Source organism: Taudactylus pleione, unplaced genomic scaffold (assembly GCF_031769625.1).
Source record: "Taudactylus pleione unplaced genomic scaffold, aTauple2 ptg000314l, whole genome shotgun sequence".
Taxonomy (NCBI): domain Eukaryota; kingdom Metazoa; phylum Chordata; class Amphibia; order Anura; family Myobatrachidae; genus Taudactylus; species Taudactylus pleione.
Genome location: NW_028284715.1, coordinates 669,527 through 689,255, shown reverse-complemented (window position 1 = coordinate 689,255; position 19,729 = coordinate 669,527). Strand labels below are relative to the sequence as shown.

The 19,729-nt window shown below is 47.6% G+C and overlaps 1 protein-coding gene across 1 annotated transcript in view; it reads left to right on the top strand.

Moving 5' to 3' along the window:
• The window catches only part of LOC148510583 (pituitary adenylate cyclase-activating polypeptide type I receptor-like), a 137,984-nt gene extending 118,878 nt beyond the window's left edge, over positions 1-19,106 (top strand). Inside the window, exons 13-16 of the mRNA XM_088442550.1 lie at positions 8,023-8,103; positions 17,805-17,934; positions 18,019-18,060; positions 18,888-19,106. Coding sequence (XP_088298676.1) covers positions 8,023-8,103; positions 17,805-17,934; positions 18,019-18,060; positions 18,888-19,106 — 472 coding nt within the window. The remainder of the gene's footprint in view (positions 1-8,022; positions 8,104-17,804; positions 17,935-18,018; positions 18,061-18,887) is intronic.
• Positions 19,107-19,729: the final 623 nt, after the last annotated feature.

Sequence of the window (19,729 nt, the reverse complement as noted above, 5' to 3'; positions counted from 1 at the left end):
CTAGACAAGACCGTCCCTCGACAAGCAGCATCAGAGCAAAAAGGAGACTTGTGAGGGAAGCCAGTGAGTGGTCATCATTTACTTTGATGGAGGAGCTACAGAGATCAGTGGCTGTGACTATAGTGAAAATACACCAGCTAACCTGGTGCTGTATTTCCCACTAGGAACATGCCAAGAGGTGCCACTGGCTGGGGATGGCACCGCAGTCTTCCTGCATCAGAGATGTCCAGTGCCCCAATTGAGCCATGGCTATTCGAATACAGAAAGAACAGCCTACATCCACCATGGTGCATCAGGGGGAGTCTCAGGAGCGGGCGCAAGCGCAATCCAGGAGCCTGGAAAATAAGTTTTTGTATCATGGGGAGTCTCTGGAGCATCCTCATGTACCATCCGGAAACCTGAAAGAGGAGGTTCCTAGCCCATGATAGAAGCCCAATGAAAGGCTAAAAATCCCAGCTCCTTGGAGGGGCAGGTGTCTCAGCAGAAGCCCACGGGGGTGGGGGGAACAGGCACCCAATAATATTGTATATGGGAAAGATTTCTGGACTACACACCCTGAATATATATATATATATATATATATATATATATATATATATATTAGGGATGTGCAGGCTCGGTTCCGTACGTTTTTTTTTACCGAATCTTATTGGGTTTCAGCTGTCACGAGTTTTGGATAGCCAATAAGATTCGGTAAAAAAAACCGAACGGAACCGAGTAGAACCGAGCCTGCACATCCCTAATATATATATATATATATAGTGGGAAGTGCTACCTGATGAGACTAATCGCAGGCACAAAAACATATATATATATATTCAGGGTGTGCAGTCAGGAAATCTTTCCCATATACTCCATTTAATGTGCTTTATTGCACACCTGAGGGAAAGGAGACGCCCACAGTCTGGATTAACACCCCTTCCTTATTGGTTTAAAAGCATAGAGTCTTGTAATGAATATGCACACTAGTATTAGGCACAATTCTAGGTAAGTCCTACAAGTTTTATATACTGTAGTGCAACTTTGGTTCATTTTTGGGGCGTGGGTCCTCCTGGATTGCCTTTGTTGATCTGTTTCAGGGCACCGCATTATAACACATTTTTCTTTTATAACACATTTTAACCCTTCACTGTTTGTTTATTATATATGTACCTCACTTTTTATTTTCATTCTTTATTTTCATTCTTTATATGCAGCAGTAGCTGCTTCTAACTATCTCTTTCACACTGCACTTTTCTTACTATGGCGGTGCCCTGGGGCGGCTTAGCTGGGCTAGTTTGGGGGTATCCTGCGCTCTGGATTTGAATCGTAGTATGTTAGGGACCTACCCTAAAGAGGTTACCTGGATATGGTGGGTAGGCCCATAACCTTGGCCAAGATTATGCTAAAAACCTCTATTGATTGCAAAATTTTATTGCATTTATATATTATTAATAATTTGGAGTTGTGCACCTGAGATTTGTCTGTTTTTGTGCACACAATAATATTGTGTCATGGGGCACAAAATTTACCCTGAGCCAACCATATTAAGAGTTCTGTCTCCATGCAATTGGCCTCCATGGGAGGGTAGCTAGAAAGAAGCCATTACTGGAGTAAACCTCATCAAAGCACAACTGGAGTTTGCTAGAAAACCCGAGTGACCCAGATAAAATACGGGAAAAGGTTTTGTGGTCAGATGAGACAAAAATGTAGCTTTTTGGCCCCAAATCAAAATGCTATGGGCCTGAATCTCTTTTGACCAGTCATGGCGGCAATAATACGCTAATGCTGGCTCCTGGTGTAGTAGCCTGCGTCTGAATGTGCAAGCACTGAGATGCTCGCTGCAGCACCGCCGGTGATTTTTGACACACCATGATCCACACTTGCACCAGCCTATGGAAGGTGCAGTTTCTCCATCTGAACATGGCCTCTGCTTTCACTGATACACCTGTGACTCTCCCATAACACGCCCATGGGACAGATTTTTTTCTTTTGTTCACTTCAGGCTGCCCTCCAGTCACCCCCAGGAACGTCCATCACTTTGCCACCCCATATCTGATACCATCTGTCCCGATCACAGTAGAATTGCTGAGCATATGCTCTGTGTAACGCATGCATCGTAGGGGTTTTTAGACATTATTGTGCATGCGTAGTTGCAAGTAATTGCTCAACTATGTGAACATCGGCATCGCATGCAGTTACCATGCACATCTAAATTCTGTAATATGCATATATGTAGTTTGTGTATTGTGTTCTAGTAGGGACTGACTGGTTCACCCCTGTGGCCTACTTGTTTCTGTCCACTGGTGTTACAGAGGACCAGTGTCTTTATCACTGTCGGGACCTGACTGCCGGGATCCTGTACCCAACCCATGTGGCACAAACCTAACACCGCCCATTCTTCAGAAGACATCTTCCCAATATTAAAGTATGGGAGAGTTAGCATCATGTTGTGGGGATGCTGTTTCTCAGTGGGGACTGGGCAGAATGGGTATGAAATTCCGATGGATGGGATGCCGGCTGTCAGTACACTGACAGCAGCATCCCAATGGTTCAAATCCCAACAGGGGAACAGTAAGTACTGTTCCCCTGTCCTATTTACCCCCTAACCCTCTTTTCCTGCACCCTTATACTAACCCTCCCTACCCCACACCCTAACCCTCCCGGTAAGTGCCTAAACCTAACCCCCGCCCCGGTGGTGCCTGAACCTAACCCCCCCTGCCCGGAGCCTAACCCTAACCTTCCCCCTCCCGCAGCCTAACCCTAAGTCCCCCCGGCTACCTAAACCTAACTCTCCCCCCCTCCCCGCGTATGATACTTACCTTTCCCCGGTGTCCTTACGATCGGGATGCCGTCTGCTGTTATCCCGGCGTCGGCATCCCGTGTCCTGTCGGGATTTTGGCGCCGGTGTTGTCTCGGCGATCGCAATTCTGATGCCGGGGTTCCGGCAAACAGCATCCCGGTTGTCAGGATCTTAACCGCATCCTGCCCGGGCATCTTCATAAAATTGAAGGACCAATGAATGTAGCAAAATACTGGGAGATACTACAAGACAACCTGCTTCTGTCTGCTAGAAAACTAAAACTTGGGAATAAGTTCACCTTTCAGTAGAACAATGATCCCAAGCACAAGACCAAAGCCAGTGGCAAACGCAGGATTTCGAAAGGGGGGTTTCCAAATCCTTGGTTACCGAACCAATGAAAAAACATCTAGCCACAAATAAATAGACAGGCAGATAGAAACAGCTTACACAGGATTTAGGACCACCACAGTAAAATATACCACCTATGATGGGGTACACACAAACTGACGGACACAGACACGCACAGACAGACACACACACACCTCTATCACTAAAAAACATGAATGCAGCAACCAAGTAAATACAACCAGCATGATTTATTAAAGACCCCCCACCCCCCAGTAGTGGTCCCCCCTTCGCAGTGCCCCCAGTAATGGTTCCCCTTATGTAGTGCCCCCAGTAGTAGACCCCTAATGCAGTACCCCCAGTAGTGCCCCTTATATAATGCTCCCAGTAGTAATCCCCCCTTTGCAGTGCCCCCAGTAGTAGTCCTCCCTTTGCAGTACCCCCAGAAGTGTCCCTTATATAGTGTCCCAAGTAGTAGTCCCCCTATTCAGTGCCCCCAGAATGGGCCACCCCCCTATTCAGTGCCCCCAGTAGTGGCCCCCCTATACAATGCCCCCCTATACAGCGGCCCCAATAGCGGCTACCCCATCTATACAGTGCCCCCAGTAGCGCCCCCTTTATACAATGCCCCCAGTAGCGCCCCCCCCATACAGTGCCCCTAGTAGCAGCCACCCCCCCTATACAGTGCCCCCAGTAGCGCCCTCCCTATGCAGGACCAGTGTAAGTGCCCGTTCCCCTTTCATATACACACACACAAAAAAAACACAACTTACCTGAATCCCCACTCCTGCCGCTGTCCACTCCTCCCGGCCCGCTTTGCACTATGGGAGAGACGTCATGACATCTCTCCCATCACCCGCTGCGGGGGGAGTCTGTCTGACTCTCATTGGCTGCTAAAATAAACACACCACCGGCAGGTAGTACGAGCGTACCTGGTGCCTGCGGCGGTGTGTTTGTTAGTGTGTAGTGCGGACTGCACACACTGCGGTCCGCACTACACTTAGGGATTTATTTATTAACATTATATATACTAAAATAAAGTGAAAAGGGGTGTTTTCACACCCTTTTCACATTTTTTTTACTATCACCTACATTTACTAAAGGGCAATTGGAGTAGAATTCATAAAATTCTACGCCAAGCCCTAATTATCACTTATTTTTAGTAATCAGATCGCATTTCCCATAATTGTAATGGGAAATGCGATCTGGCCAAAGTTACTAAAAATAAATTGTGAGAAAATACCGGGGAAAGCCCTGTGATAATAACGCCACCTGGTCTTCCCCGGTTACCGGACTCCTGCTCTGCTCTAATAGGCAGAGCAAAGCCCGGAGCCGGCCCCAGTGATCAGCTAATCACTGCTAAAAAAAATAAAAATGAAAAAGAACTTACCTGAATCCAGGGCCGGTGATCGGGGCTCCGGTGATGTCCTCCCTCCGGTCAGCTGGTTGCGGGGGGGCCACGCGGGGGGGAAGTTGCGATCGTGCAGGGGGGTATTAGCGGCAGCCGATCAGCGCATGTGCGGCAGCTTGTCACTGTATTTTTTCCGCATAATACAGTGATAAGGCTGCAGAGGGGATTCACAGGGACAGAGCTTTATCGCAATAAATCCCTGTGATATTACCGGAATTTGCTATGCGAATTCAGTCGGTAATATCACACTACAATCTGCATTTTAATGCGGATTGTAGTAAATTGGGCTCTTAGTGAACGGCAGGCAGGGGGGGGTTTCTGAGTACCCCTCCGTGCGTGCCTGAAAGCGACATTGACATGTTTAAACAGCAAAAAGGTGAATGTTCTACAATGGCCAAATCAGAACTGAGAGTCTGTTGCACTATTTGAAAACTGCAGCCCACAATCGTCATCCAACCAAACTGAACAACCTGGAACAAAGCTGCAGAAATTACTCCCAAAAAGGGTGCAAGTCTATCAGAAACGTACCCCAACTGACTTAAAGCTGTGATTGCAGCAAAAGCTGGTTCTTCCAAGTGCTAACCTGCAGGGGATGAATACTTATGCAAGCATTATATTCAGTTTAATTTATTTTGGTTTTTTTTTAAAGAAAAACATCTGCACAGAAATAATGAATTATGACTTTGAAAATTTACTTTAAGAGCCTTCTAGTTTGCAGAAAAATACTGTCTGGAACAATATGTATAATTTTTATACAGACATACATGTTGACTTTTTAGGGGATTGAATACTTTTGCAAGTTATTGTGTATTGCACTTTGTACAGTATAAGAAAATATAAAATGTACAGTAGGGTTGCAATACAAGGTTAAGACTGTAGCATTTTCCATCTATGGGGGGAATTCAATTCAACGCAATGTTGAATAGCCGCGGGAGGGATCTCCCGCAGCTGTTCAATTCACCGCGCTGTGTGGTCGGAGAATGTCAGTTATCGCGCCTATCGCATCTGAACAAGGATGTTAAGGCGCATTAACCGGCATTCTCTGACCAAAGTGCCGGGTGCGCGGCTGATAGCGCCGCGCTAAGCAGAAAAATAGCTGCGAGCCCAGCACTTTGGTCGGATTTCTCCTCGCATCCCCAGTGGGCCCAAACAGCGCAATGTATTGAATAGCTGCGGGAGCTCCCTCCCGCGGCTATTCAACATCGCATTGAATTGAATTCCCCCCAAGGTTTTTATTTATTTTTTGTATACGGTTTGAAAATATATGATTTTCTTTGAAAACATTCCCATAAGATCATGCCCTGAGCTTGGCACTGCAGCTGATCCATTTCAAGATAATGCTTCACAGTATTGGCATTAAATAAACAAAATAAAAACTTTTCCTTTTATAAGCATTGTAATACATAACTGTCTATTATGGGGCCTATTCATCATCAGAGGCCGTATGTCTTCCGATTAAGTATTGGTCTCTCTGCGAGGGATACTTAAGTATCCAACTCGCAGCGGGAGAAACTTGACACCAGAGCAATTCATCATTGCTCCGGTGCGGGGACAGCTGCTCCGAAAAGCAGCTGCCCCCTCGGTTAGTATCGCAGGTACAGAAGTAGCTGTGTTACTTACCTCCTCCATGACGGCCCAGCTACGCATGTATGAAACGCTACTGGTACCAGTGGCGGATCCAGGGAGGGGGCGATTGGAGCGATCGCCCCCCCTAGCACAGTTTGTCCGACCTTTATCATCTCTCTCCTCTGCATCATTAAGTTCAGAGGAGAGCGATGATAATGGCTGGGCTGTGCTGTGATCGAAGCTCCCGTCTCCCAGTCAGTGACAGGCTGTCACCTGACCCGGGAGCCGGGGAGGAAGTGATCACAGCCGGCTCCTCACACCCTGTGATCAGCTGTGTGGTCTAAACAGACCACACGCTGATCACTGCTAGAAAAAAATAAAAAACAACTTAACTCTGTCCAGGGACAGAAGATCGGGGCTCCGGTGACCGAAGCCTGGAGGGAGAACATCACCATAGCAGCAGAGGTAAGTGAAAGTAAAGGAGGGGAGGGGGGTTGCCGCGAGGGAGGGTCGCAGGGGGGGTTGCCGCGAGGGGTGGTCGTGGGGGGGGGTTGCCACGAGGGGTGGTCACGGGGGGAAGGGGGGTTGCCGCAAGGGGGGTCGCAGGGGGCTGAATTAATCATTAACTCGCCCCCCCTAATACAACAGTCTAGATCCTGACTGGTACTGTGGTACACTTACATGGAGTACCTGAATACTATCTCTAACCTCTTCACGGTGACTCTCCTCTGTTCCGGCTATGGCGTGGGTATGGCATCCATGACCAGCAGGGCCCCCGAATACTCATATGCTTAGCACAAAGTACCTGATGGAGGGAACACATATGGACAACAGGCGCAGTGCAGTAAAGAAATGTTGGGCGCCAGACCATCTCATGATGTAAGAACAGGAAAACTTTATTTACACTCCTCCATACATGCGGGACCCGAGGTCACGCATGCGCACAGCCGCTGGGGAGTCTGTGAGAAGGCAGTGGAAGGAGCGGGGCTACAAGAACAAGCACCGTCTGAAGATGGCGCTTGTTCTCGGAGGCAAACTCCGAAAACTTTCAGTTTTCGGAGTTTGCTGAATATCAGGGGGTCCTATCGGACCCCTGATGATGAATGGCCCGGTAACCTAAATATGCTGAAACTAGCGGTTCCGCATGGTTACCAGGCCATTTATCGTTTGATGAATAGGCCCCAAAGAGAGGTATGTTCAGAGAAAAAAAAATTGGGTATTCCAAATTTCACACTAAAAGTTTTTATAGTACTTTGCTGAAATAAGGGATTTCCGTCACGGACCACAACTCTGACCAAAACAGACAACAATATGGGGAGTGGGATTAGGCATCTATAGACGGGTTGTGCTGTAAAATAGAAGCATGTGTGCTGCAGACATTTTCTTTTCTATGAATAAGTTGTTTCATACTTACCTTCTCTCCTGGAAGGTGCAGGAGACTCTTGATTCTGTGAGTACTCCTCCAGGCCCCCAGAAAATTGGTTGGATATCCCACATCCCGCATTGTAATTCTTGTCATGTTAGCCCCACCCCTTTCCCCAATGACCCCGCGATTCATTGTATTTCACTGCGATGTGGGGTGGGCCTAATGACGTGAGAGACCCACCCCCAAAGTGGTCAGATGTATCTCCTCGCTGGGCTTCTCCTTGAGAGGCGAAACATAAAGTAAAGTTGTTTGGCACTGGGTAGACAATCTTATGCATAAACACTAGTAATACTTATATGTACTGTCTATTGTGTTCTAGTAGTTCACCATTGTGGCCTACTTGTTTCCTTCCACCGGTATTGCAGAGGACTTTATCAGTGTTGTCATAAATATTGATGTCCAATGTCTTGTGAGATGTCTGTTCCGTGTCCTGTACTGTGAGTGCCAGCCACGTACCCAGCTGAAATATGCTAATCTTGTCATGTCCATCAGCTGCCTTCAGAAATGCTTCTGTAAGAGTAAGACAGCTAACCAGTACTCTTTCAAGATGTCTGAATTGTCCATCATTACACTGTAAGTGTGCACAATCCCGTGGCGTTCCTGTGCTTGTGACGCATGATCCCAGTAGTACTTGTTGTACGTGTCCGGGCTCAGGATGTGTTGCTGCATGTTTGCTTGATGTTTCGTGTTACTGTTTATTGTCAACACCTACTAGCAATGTACTATAGCGTTAGCAAAGTTTTTTTTCATGTAACTGTTATAGTGTCCCCAACATAAAACCCCCAAAATGTGCCAAATGCGGTAATGGGTCCATTGGCAGTTGAATTAATGACTGAGGTAAGCAAATACAGTGATCTAAGGGCCTGATTCAGAGCTGAATGCTATTAGCATCGCTGCGGTGTCTTTGGTAGCAGCAGAAATGCTAAAATCTGCTAATGCCGCAGGAGGCGTCTGGGGACAAGAGACGCCCCCAAGATGGGATCGCAGATCCCAGGACCTCATCTGAAGTCGCGGCATCTCCCATCTCAGTGAGCCTAAGGCTGCTCAGAATAGGCGGAGCGGTTCCTTAGCTGAAGCCGGTGGGAGACGCAGCCACTGGACTTGTCACTCCCTGTTTTCGGGAACGCTGGCCGTTGCTGCCCATTCCCTGCCCCCAAACTGCCATGGCATGCCAATCATGCTGCATTATAGGGGCGCTGTGACCATACTTGGAGGAAGAGACCTGCACATGTGCTGTGCAGCGCAGATCTCCAACCATCGGGTTTGCGTAACAACTTTGAATCAGGCCCTAAGTGAACTGATCATGTTCAGTGTTCAGTGCAGGTTTATTTTCAAATAACGGAGATGTTGAAATGGCTTATAAAATATATATTCCTAATTCATAAGAAGATGCCTTACCAACGTGCTGATTCATTTTCTTACATATTTAGGGCCTGATTCTGACTCGGATGCTCCAGCGTCTGTGTGCGCACCTATTCCCGGTCTTGCATCTGCCACTTTATACTATCGCTGCTACAAGCCCTTCCCTGCTGTACAACATTATGCCTGAATGTGCAACGACTGAGACGCCCACCTTCAGGGCATACTTGCCGACATTCAGCTCATTCCTTCCGGGAGGGAGCTGAATGTCTGTATAGAGCGGGGGGCGTGGCCGGACGATGATTATGTATTGGGGGCATGACCATGGCATGATTGCGTCATTGTGGCTCTGCCCCCTCTTCACAATGCCAGGCTTAATGCAAGGGGGGTCCGGAGTGGTGTGTGGGGGGGGTTGCAGCGGGGTGACTGTGACCGGGAGATTCGCCTACTTTTCCGGGGGAGCGGGAGCACAACCCGATATTCGGGAGACTCCCGGCCATCCCGGGTGAGTACGCATGGATGCTTCAGGGTCTTTAGACTCTTTAGAAGTACAGCTTAATGCGTCGGTCGCACCATTACTACCTACACCAGCCCCATGCTAAGTGCAGAACCTCTGTCATATTATGGCCTCCAATGTGAGCAATTGTGAATCTGAATCCACAACCACCTCTGAGACAAGTCTGCAGAATTCCTGTAACATTCCCATAAGACAGTACATCTCTGTGTGCTGGATAGCCACCTCCCAGTCACTGCCCAGGAACGGGTTGGGCATGGGATCTCGGCTGTCGGGATGCCAGCAGTCAGAATGCCGACCCACTAAGGTAAGTGTCATAACCCTCCCCGTCCCCCTAACCCACCTTTCCTGCAGTCTAACCCTAACCTCCCCCTTCCCTGCAGCCTAACCCTAAAGACCCCCGCACAGCCCCTTCTGGCACCGAGATTCCAACTGCTGTCGGGATTCCGGTGCCTGTATCCTGAGCACTGGCATCCCAACCGTCGGGATGGTAACTAGATCCCCCCAGGGATACATACATGGTTCATACATGTCAGTCGATACTGCAACTTTATATGCATACACAGTTTAACGCATGAGTTGTGCAACTATTTTGCTACTTTGACGTATGCACAGTTGAAAGATACTGTATCAACGAATTCAGCAATATCAGCATTAAGGGCCTGATTCAGAGGCGCTCGCTATTTGCGAGCGCACGCTCTGAATCAGGGCGGGGAGGAATTTATTTTATTTTTTTCCTATCCGCTCACAAAGCTGTGGGTGTTCACCCACAGCTAGTGTGAGCGGGCAGGAGATGGTCGCGATTATCGCGACCATCGGGCTTGCGAGATACCCTGTGGTAGGGTCTCAGGTCTCGCAAGTCCAAGTGGACTTCCTGCTCTAATAGAGCAGGCAGTCCACTACTGATATCACTAGTGATGTCAGTAGGGGCGCCCACAAACGGCAGGTGTTCCTTCGGGAATGCCTCCGTTTGGTCAGCCACCCCCCCCTCCCCGCCTACAAAACGGGACGAGCTCTCGATCAACATCGACAGCCGGCCCATTTTGTTGCGAGCACCAGAGCGAATGATTTCTCACTCTCTACGGGGCTTGTGCATGCACGTTGCGCACGCCACGCGTGCACACTGGCCCACCATCGACCCGCTTGCGAGCGCTGTGCGCTCGCTAGCGGGTCTGAATCAGGCCCTAAGTCCGATTCAGAATCAGACAAGTAATCTTATCAGCCATCTCTGGAGCAGTGAGGGTTAACGGTTTTACAGAAATCTGCAACATTGTGTCAGCAAAGTACAAAACTAATGGTAGTTCTATTGTACTGAATTTTAAAACTAACTTGATACATGTCACCTGGATAGTCTAGCATTCACGCCGATGTCACCTGAATAGTCTAGCATTCACGCTGATGTCACCTGAATAGTCTAGCATTCACGCCGATGTCACCTGAATAGTCTAGCATTCACACCGATGTCACCGGAATAGCCTCGCATTCACACTGATGTCACCGGAATAGTCTCGCATTCACGCAATTTAGCAGGTTAGAACCAACTTTAGTATACGCTAATATATGCTCACTTTTTCCACCAGACAATGACACTAAATAAGGGAAAAAAACTTAAAACTATTTCATTTGTTTTATTACAGGGTGATTCCCCTTTAACACCTTGTTGGTCAGGTTATTGTAACTTTGACTAATGTTGCACTTTATTGTAACAGATCATATTCTGTTCATTTTGGACTTGGCCACATGGGCACCATTTGATTCCTACTCCATAGATGATGAGCCTGATAGAGAGTTGAACGTGCGCATGTTTTGGGGGAGTGTATCGTGGGTGTTTATGCCATGCGGGGGGTCACAACTTAAACTCAGTTGTGTCGCAACGGTTTTTTCACTGTGACCATTTCCATATTATCGCACAGCTGCTGGGTAATTCACAGCTGCAGCTGCGGAATTAGCGGCCATCTCTGAATCAGCTCCTCAGCCCTAAAGCTGGGTACACGCTGACAGATACATTGGCCGATCAATTGATCGGCCAATGTATCTGCCGCACAGATACCCGTACACAGCGGTTGTGCTAAATAATGCAAATGTTGCAGCTCAGGGATTTGTATTGAGACGCCCGCGAGCGGCGTCTCAGTTCTGCCGCTTGCGTACGCAGACTCACCATCGGTCGCAGCATTGATGTTCTGAGTAACCCTTTGGCCACTCATAAAATATGTCAGAGGTTTTCCGCTGGAGCATTAATCACTGCATACAAATTCACAGTGGCAGGCACAGACACGCCCCCGAAACTGCCATGACACGCCCAGGGCCGCCAAGAGCCGCGCAGGGCCCAAGTGACAGGGGGCGTGGCCTAATCACTGGAGGCGTGGTCACGCCCCCTTAGGAAAAAACACACACGAGAAAAAACTTTTTAGCAGCGCCAGCCCGGTGCACAGCCAATGGGGAGCGCAATCAGCGTGATCGCTCCCCCATAGGCATAGGAGGCTGCTCCAGCTGCTGCTTAGCAGCTGCGAGCAGTCTCCCACTGCAGCCCAGCACACAGCAGTGTGTTCTGGGCTGCTGTGATGTAGAAGGGAGGGGGGGCGGTGCTGGACCCGGGCCCCCGCCGGGCAGCTCCAGCAAGCCCGGGCCCGGGTAATTTGTACCCGCCCCCCCCCCCCCTCTCGGCGCCCCTGGACACGCCTCCGATTGAGTTGCTCATTCCCATGATGTATCACAAGCGCTCCCTGTCTGTCAATCGCACTGCGAGCGCCAATGGTAATTAAATTTGGCTCATGCGCAGTGCGTCTCATACACAGTACAAAACAAACTGGTCAACTGCGCATACATCAGCATCGCATTCACCTCTGAATTAGGTCCAGAGTCTGAATGAGGTGTAGTCGCCCCATGAGAGCGTCAGTAGGGGGAGTCACCCTTGAGAGGGGGTAATAGACTCATAATAGGGAGGGAGAGTCTCCCATGAAAAATGACAGCCAGTAAGGGGGTCTCTATAGAAGCACTGTGGCTACAGTGAGAGGCAGTGTGAAGCCCTAGTGATGAAGAGAAGGGGGCCCATTATGAGGGGATAGGAGCCCAGGATGATACTTTAGGTGAAGGGAGAGTCCCCATTCCGTCTGCCTGGAAACCCCCCTCCCCAGCCCACACCATGACCACAATAGAAATAGTAGATTGTTACTAGTGCTGCATGTTCTTTTCAGTACCACAAAGGAAATAATTAGCACCACCTGTGGATCTTTTAACATGTATCAGTCAGTAATAAGTACACCTGTGCACCAACTAGGAGATCTGGAAAACATTCACTGTTAGGGATGTGCTGCTATAGAGCCCAATATCTACATATATGTCCAGGGCAGTGGTAGGTTATTCTGCTGCTCCCCCAGACTCCCAGACTTGCTCCAATAGTCTGGAATGGTGCCCAAATCTAAAATAAATACAGTCAGCTCAAGCAGGATGGCCCTACTGCCGCATCTAATGGCTTACTGTGATCACTGGTCCTGTATATGCTGAAATTAATATACATAATACACTTTGTATGACGCTTATTAAAGCTGGTTAAGTACTAATTCTGCCCTGTTCATTGACAGGCCACACTCGCTCTAAAATTAAGCATTTGGAAACCCCCTCGTTTGCCACTGAGGAGGTCTATATAATGGTATTAAATGCTGCAGCTGTGATGTGAGGGGGATAAGAGTGACATGAGTTGAATAGGGGTGAAAGCTTGCTGAGGGAGGTGTGCATGTGATAAGGCACGCCTTTACCATCTGAATCCAGAGTAATCAGCAAGAGCTGGATATATTACCATTTATCATTCTGCCGCCCAACTGTTTGTATTGTATTATAGCTGCATAATACTGATAGGGTTTGTCTAAATTAGCCTTGTCAACTTGGCAATGTTCCAAATGACTCGGATGAGTGTGTCAGCGTATTGGGTCTGGCGCAGGGTTGAAAGCCGACGTATTTGCCCCCACACTGCGTGGATGGAGCTAGATGCTTATATTCGCTCATATTCAGAGTTTTTACTCATCGCTGTGACATAACTACCTATATCCATACACTTTCTATAGCCGACATAATTATCAGCGCTCACTCGAAACCAGCCTGATACTAGGTGCTAAAGATCAGTCTGAAAACTAGAGTATACAGTATATGTGTATGTACAACAGTGCATAGACTGCAGTTCTATCCATATACCCTCACTAAACATATCCTACGTAATAACGTCCCATAACATCCCAGTTATGGATCTATACACACAATGCTTTTGACGTGTATATTACTCTACATAGCGCGTAGTTGTGTATGGTTGATCCGGAGCACGTATAGAACAAAACGCAAGATACGTTGTACAAATGGGCTTGAATTCAGTCTCCAGCATCCCCATTGTGTTGTTAGTAATTCATACTTACTACAAAACATATATGGCCATATACTATATAGCATACTTGCCTACCCTCCCGATTCGGCCGGGAGCCTCCCGAAAATCGGGTGCCACTCCTGGCCCCCCAGAAAGGCAGGCAAGCCTCCTGGCAGCCACCGACCTGTCTGCCCCCCCCCCCCACAGTTGCAATAGAAACCCTTGCAGCAGGGGGGGGGAGTGGTGACGTGTTTCACGCTGAATTGCGTCATTGTGCCCTTAATTTCGGCATTGTGAAGAGGGGGCAGATCTTCAATGATGCGATCGTGCGGTCACGCCCCCACTGCCACATCATCTCCCTCAACACGCCCCCTTTATGCCGCACCACGCCCCCCCGCCGAAGAAGACTGGCCCTGGATGTTGGCAAGTATGCTATAAAGAGCACAAGTGCTACTGACATTGTACAAACATTCAGTAGATGGAACAAAGGTCAACATGGGATCTTAGCTTTAGATCTCTATAGACTGTTACATTGTACTATGTTATGTGTACATCTCATTTCATCTGCTTTGTGCATTATAACAAGTCTGATTCTCCAACCTACGTAACATTGCTACATAGTGTACATGGGTGTATCTATAATGGGTGCAGGGTGTACGGTGTACACAGGTCCCTTGGACCAGGGGGGGCCCAACACTGCACACCCTGCACCCATATTACTATACTTACCTCTCCGCAGTCCCGCATCAGCCCGTGCTGCAGACTGAAATCACCGGGGGAAATGGCGTGGCGGCCATTTTCCCAGTGATTTCAGCATGCGCAGTAGAGATGTCTCCAGGAACAGCGGGCGCCATGTTCCCAGAGATCTGCGCCTGTGCAGTAGACTCCGGCACAAAACCAGATCTTATTGCGCTGGCAGAGAGGAGGGTGCCCACACAGAGGCTTTCTGAAACCGCACCTGTCAGTGGAATTACTGTAACTTTAGCTTAATAGCTCCAACCAGACATATTTAATCATTTATATGTGATTGCAGAAAAATGTAGAAACCATGAAAGAGTTCTAGCACGAATTCAGCAGAGGCGTCATTCTCCCCTATCTCTGGACATCGTAATGTTTTACTCACTGTTTAATGTACTGTATGTTAGTTGTTATGATGTTTATAGCAGTAGTTGAGAATTTGGATATACTGTAACTAAATATTTGGAGATTCTTTGTCACCAGCCTAGCCATAGAAGGATAAGGAAAGCCCAACAGACACTTTTTCCTATCCATTAATCTGTATTGCTGTTTGTGCTAGTTACATATAGTTACACTTTCACTTACCCCCTCAGTCACAGTTACAAACAGATTCAACCTTGGAGTTGTGGAGGGACAGTCTCTAAGGGGTCTATGTACAAAGCCTTGGAGAGAGATAAAGTGTAGACAGATAAAGTATCAGCCAATCAGCTCCTGACATTTTTTAAACACAGAGGCTTAGTACATCCTAAGTAAAAAAAAGCCTGAGGTTCCCCTTGTGATGAATTCCTTATTCCTAATGCTGTAACGGCCAATGATACAATCGGAAACACTGGTTTCTGCATATGTTAAGAAACAGGCCCGTTCGCCTTTAGTGGCCCCAATATAGCCACCTGGTATTCATGGTATGCAGTCGGCAAGCCGACGGACCTAATCCCGACAGCCGGCTTCCCGACTGCTTTATCCCGGCGAGGGTTAAATGACAGGCATCTAAATGTAGACGCCTGTCATTTTACCGACGCCGGGAGACCGGCACCCGGCATCCCGATCGAAGGGACGCAGGGTGCCGAGCGCGGATAGCCGCGGGGGGTGGGTTAGGTTTAGGGTTCCCGGGGGGGGTGAAATAGGGTTAGGCACCCCCCCCGTGAGGTTAGGGTTAGGCTAGTGGAAGGGAGGGTGAGGGTTAGGCGCCCCCCAGGGGGGACTTAGGGTTAGGCACCCCCCGGGGGACTTAGGTTTAGGCGGCGGGGAAGGGGGGTTAGGTTTAGGTACTTAGAGGGGGCATTAGAGTTAGGCACTGGGGGGGGAAGGTTAGGGTTAGGCACCCCTAAGGGAGGGTTAGGGTTAGGGGGTAGAAATAGGTTAGTCAATACTTACCTTAGGAGGATCGGGATTTCCTTCTCTGCCGGGATGCCGCTGTCGGGATTCCAACCGCCAGGCATGGGTCCGGCCGTAAATCATACCGATTCCGTATTCATCAGACTCTGAATATTTCTGGAGTTTGTTTGTGAGTACGAAAGCTACCTTCAGGTGTCCTTACTTCCCGGAGCCCCACAAGGAGTGGAAGACTCCTATCGGAAGGAGGTCGGGGCTGCAAAAAGGGATCCATTCTGATCCTTCCACCCCTACCTGACCCTTTTCATATGCGTGTGTGATCTCAGTTCATGCATGCGCAGTAATTCTGCTGTGTCAAACCCAGCCATGTAAATTAAGTGTTAGGTATTAGCAGCGAAAGTGTCATTGATAGGGCTTGCGAGGAGCGCAGCTTACCAAAGAAGCTGTCCCTGCACTGGATCAGTACTGAATCGCTGTTACTCTGGTAGTCACCACTACAACTCGTGTTAAGGGGTCTATATACTAAGCCTTGGAGAGAGATAAAATGGACGGATATAAAGTACCAAGCAATCAGCTCCTAACTGTCATTTTACAGGCTGAGTTTGAAAAATAACAGTTAGAAGCTGATTGGGTGGTACTCTGTCTCCATCCACTTATTATTATTACCAGTTATTTATACAGTACACACATATTCTGCAGCGCTTTACATCTGTCCCTGTCCCAGTGGAGCTTACAATCTATATTCCCTATCACATGCTCACACACATACACACTAGGGTTAATTTTGTTGGGAACCAATTAACCTACCAGTATATTTTTTGAGTGTGGGAGGAAACCTGAGTACCCGGAGGAAACCCACACAAGCACAGGGAGAATATACAAACTCTACAGTTAGGGCTGTAGTAGGAATCAAACCCACGACCTCAGTGCTGTGAGGCAGTAACGCTAACCATTACACCGTCTGCACTTTATCTCTTTCCAAGGCATAGGGGTCTATTTACTAAACTTTGTTAGGAGATAAAGTGAACAGAGATAAGGTACCGGCCAATCAGCTCCTAACTGTCATTTTTCAAACACAGCCTGTGACATGGCAGTTAGGAGCTGATTGGCTGGTACCTTATAACCGTTCACTTTATCTCCTAACAAAGCTTAGTAAATAGACCCCTTATGCTGGGTACACACTGGCCGATATATTGGCTGATCAATTGATCAGCCAATATATTTTGCCCCCGTTGGCCAGTGTGTACAGACGATATGTCAGTGAACGATGTCATTCACAGACATATCGCATTGGCTGTGCTGCACAGCCGATGAACAGATTTATCTGCAGACATATCTGTCCATCTGCAAGTGTGCACAGGCGATCAGCCGATCGCCCGTACACAGGGGTGCCGTGAGGGGGGTGAGTGGGTACTAATTACCCGGATTCTGGCACTGCTCCCTCTCCCTCTTATGTCACAATGGCCCAGCACATGCTGCTGTGTGCTGGGCTGCACTGGTAGTCTGTCCGAGGCTGCTAAAGCAGTAGCCGGAGCAGTCACCTATGCCAAAGGGGGGGGGGGGCGCGATCACGCTGATCGCACCCCCCATTGGCTGTGCACCAGGTTGAGGGGCACACAGCGCCCCACTCCCAAGCGCGCAGCGCCGCAACGCCAATTACTTTTTTAGAAGGGGGCGTGGCCACGCCTGCCTATATTAGGCCACACCCCTTACCCATCCCCAGGGCAGGCCGGCCCGACCCGCTGCAGCTTTCAGATGATGGTCGTTCAGCGTGTATGAACGACCATCATCTGCAAATATATCGCTATAGTGTGTACCCACCTTTAGACCCCTAAATTGGATGCCAACTTGACAAGGGGCCAATGGAGCAGAATAGAGAATAGGTTCCCGTGGGAATAATATTTATACAATTTAGAAATGAAAAGGTTTGCTATGGATAGCATGTAATTATGTCATTCTCGTTATAATTTCCTGTTACAGGAGGTTGGCTCGTTCTACGCTGCTGTTGATTCCATTGTTTGGGATTCACTACACCGTCTTCGCCTTTTCCCCCGAGAATGTCAGCAAGAGGGAGAGGCTTGTTTTTGAACTGGGACTGGGTTCCTTCCAGGTAAACACACGGACTTAAAAACTCTGCATGCTCTAATGTGTTTCAGACAAACAGTAATTGTCTATTTTTCTATCTTTTTTAAAGGGATTTGTTGTTGCGATCCTCTATTGTTTCCTGAATGGTGAGGTAAGATTTGTTTTACTTTACCTCTCTCTTTCCTTGCAGTATATAGCCAGACATAAACCATACTGTCACCACAAGAATATGCTTCTATTTGATATAATTTAGGCAAAAGATGTCACATAATACACTTTTAGCGTTTGTGCATACTGATAGCAATCCTTATACGCCACCATCGGTCACATCATTGAAACTTGCACCAGCTCTATGGCAGGTGTAGTTGCTCCGTCTGACAATGGTCTCCTAATCATGTGGCTTTTGCATGCCCTACTAGCCACCTTCCAGTCACCAGCTAGGAGCGCCCATCACTTTTACACAATATTTCTAATAGCGTCCTTCCCGATCGCAACTGCATTTTTGTGCATACATGCACCCGTATAAGTTTCAAAAATATCGCTTAACTATGTGATCGTCGGCATTGAATGTGGATTACATACGGATTTGAAGCTGGCCTAATGCCTCACAGTGCCCCTAGTAACTCACAAATGCAGCCTTTCCATCTGGATTGACCCCTATACTACTGCCTGCAAAGTCTCCACCTGTCATATGCGTGAATGGAGTGCATTCCATAGTACTGCTACGCAATGACATTCCGCTTGACATGCCACCAAATAGCGCATCTTGCATTCAAAGGAGGTAGGCAACTATAAGCTGAGTGAAAGGGAGGGGGGCCCCATAGCATTGGCACCTTCTGCACTCACTATAGTTATGTATACCCACATATAATAGTAAGAGTTATATGTTTATGAGTAAGATAGATAGATAGATAGAGTTGCATGTTTACCATCCTGTTCCATAACAACAAAAGTACATAAAAAAATGACCTTTTAAAGTTTCTCCCTAAAGGTGCAATCAGAAATAAAGAGAAAATGGCGGAGTTGGAAAGTCAACCGGTACTTTGCTGTGGATTTCAAGCATCGTCACCCATCGTTGGCGAGCAGCGGAGTGAATGGGGGGACACAGCTGTCCATTCTGAGCAAGAGCAGTTCCCAAATCCGGATGTCCAGCATAAATGCGGAGAACCTGGCAACATGAATTCAGAAATTGCCTAAACACCTTTGAACATCACTCTTTTTTTTTTTTCCCATTTACTTTTTTTGTGAATGGATAACACGGGATGAAACAAGAGCAGCACACGGTGCTTGGGTGTTTATTTTTTTTACTTTTAAAGTCAGGTTTTTGGAAGAGAAGTGGAATTTATTGGAAATTGATTCCACTGAAAGAGCATCATGTGGTTCACTTCCATTGATTTGAGAGGTTGTCAGCCAGCAATATATCGTCATATTAATTTAATCCATGAGTGTGTTATAATACAAGTGCACAGTACTGATCAGTCCTGCCAGTATTATATATGGGCACTATTTGCCTATTTCTCTTTGCATCTTAAGTAGATGATCATTAAGGGATAAAACAAAAGTACATTAATTAAAACTGGTGTTAAAAGTGTTTTTGTAACCCATAACAACCAATTATGTAATTGTTCTACTTCAATTTAAAAAATTTAAATATCTCTTGGTGGCAATGCTTGGCACAAACTTTGTAGCTCAATCAATGTTCACCACACTGTAAGAGAGAAGCACTTGATCTGTAATTTATAATGCAATATAGTGTGTTGGAAAAATAGCTTGCAGACAAATACATTATATTTGTTTCTAAAATCATACTATATAAATGG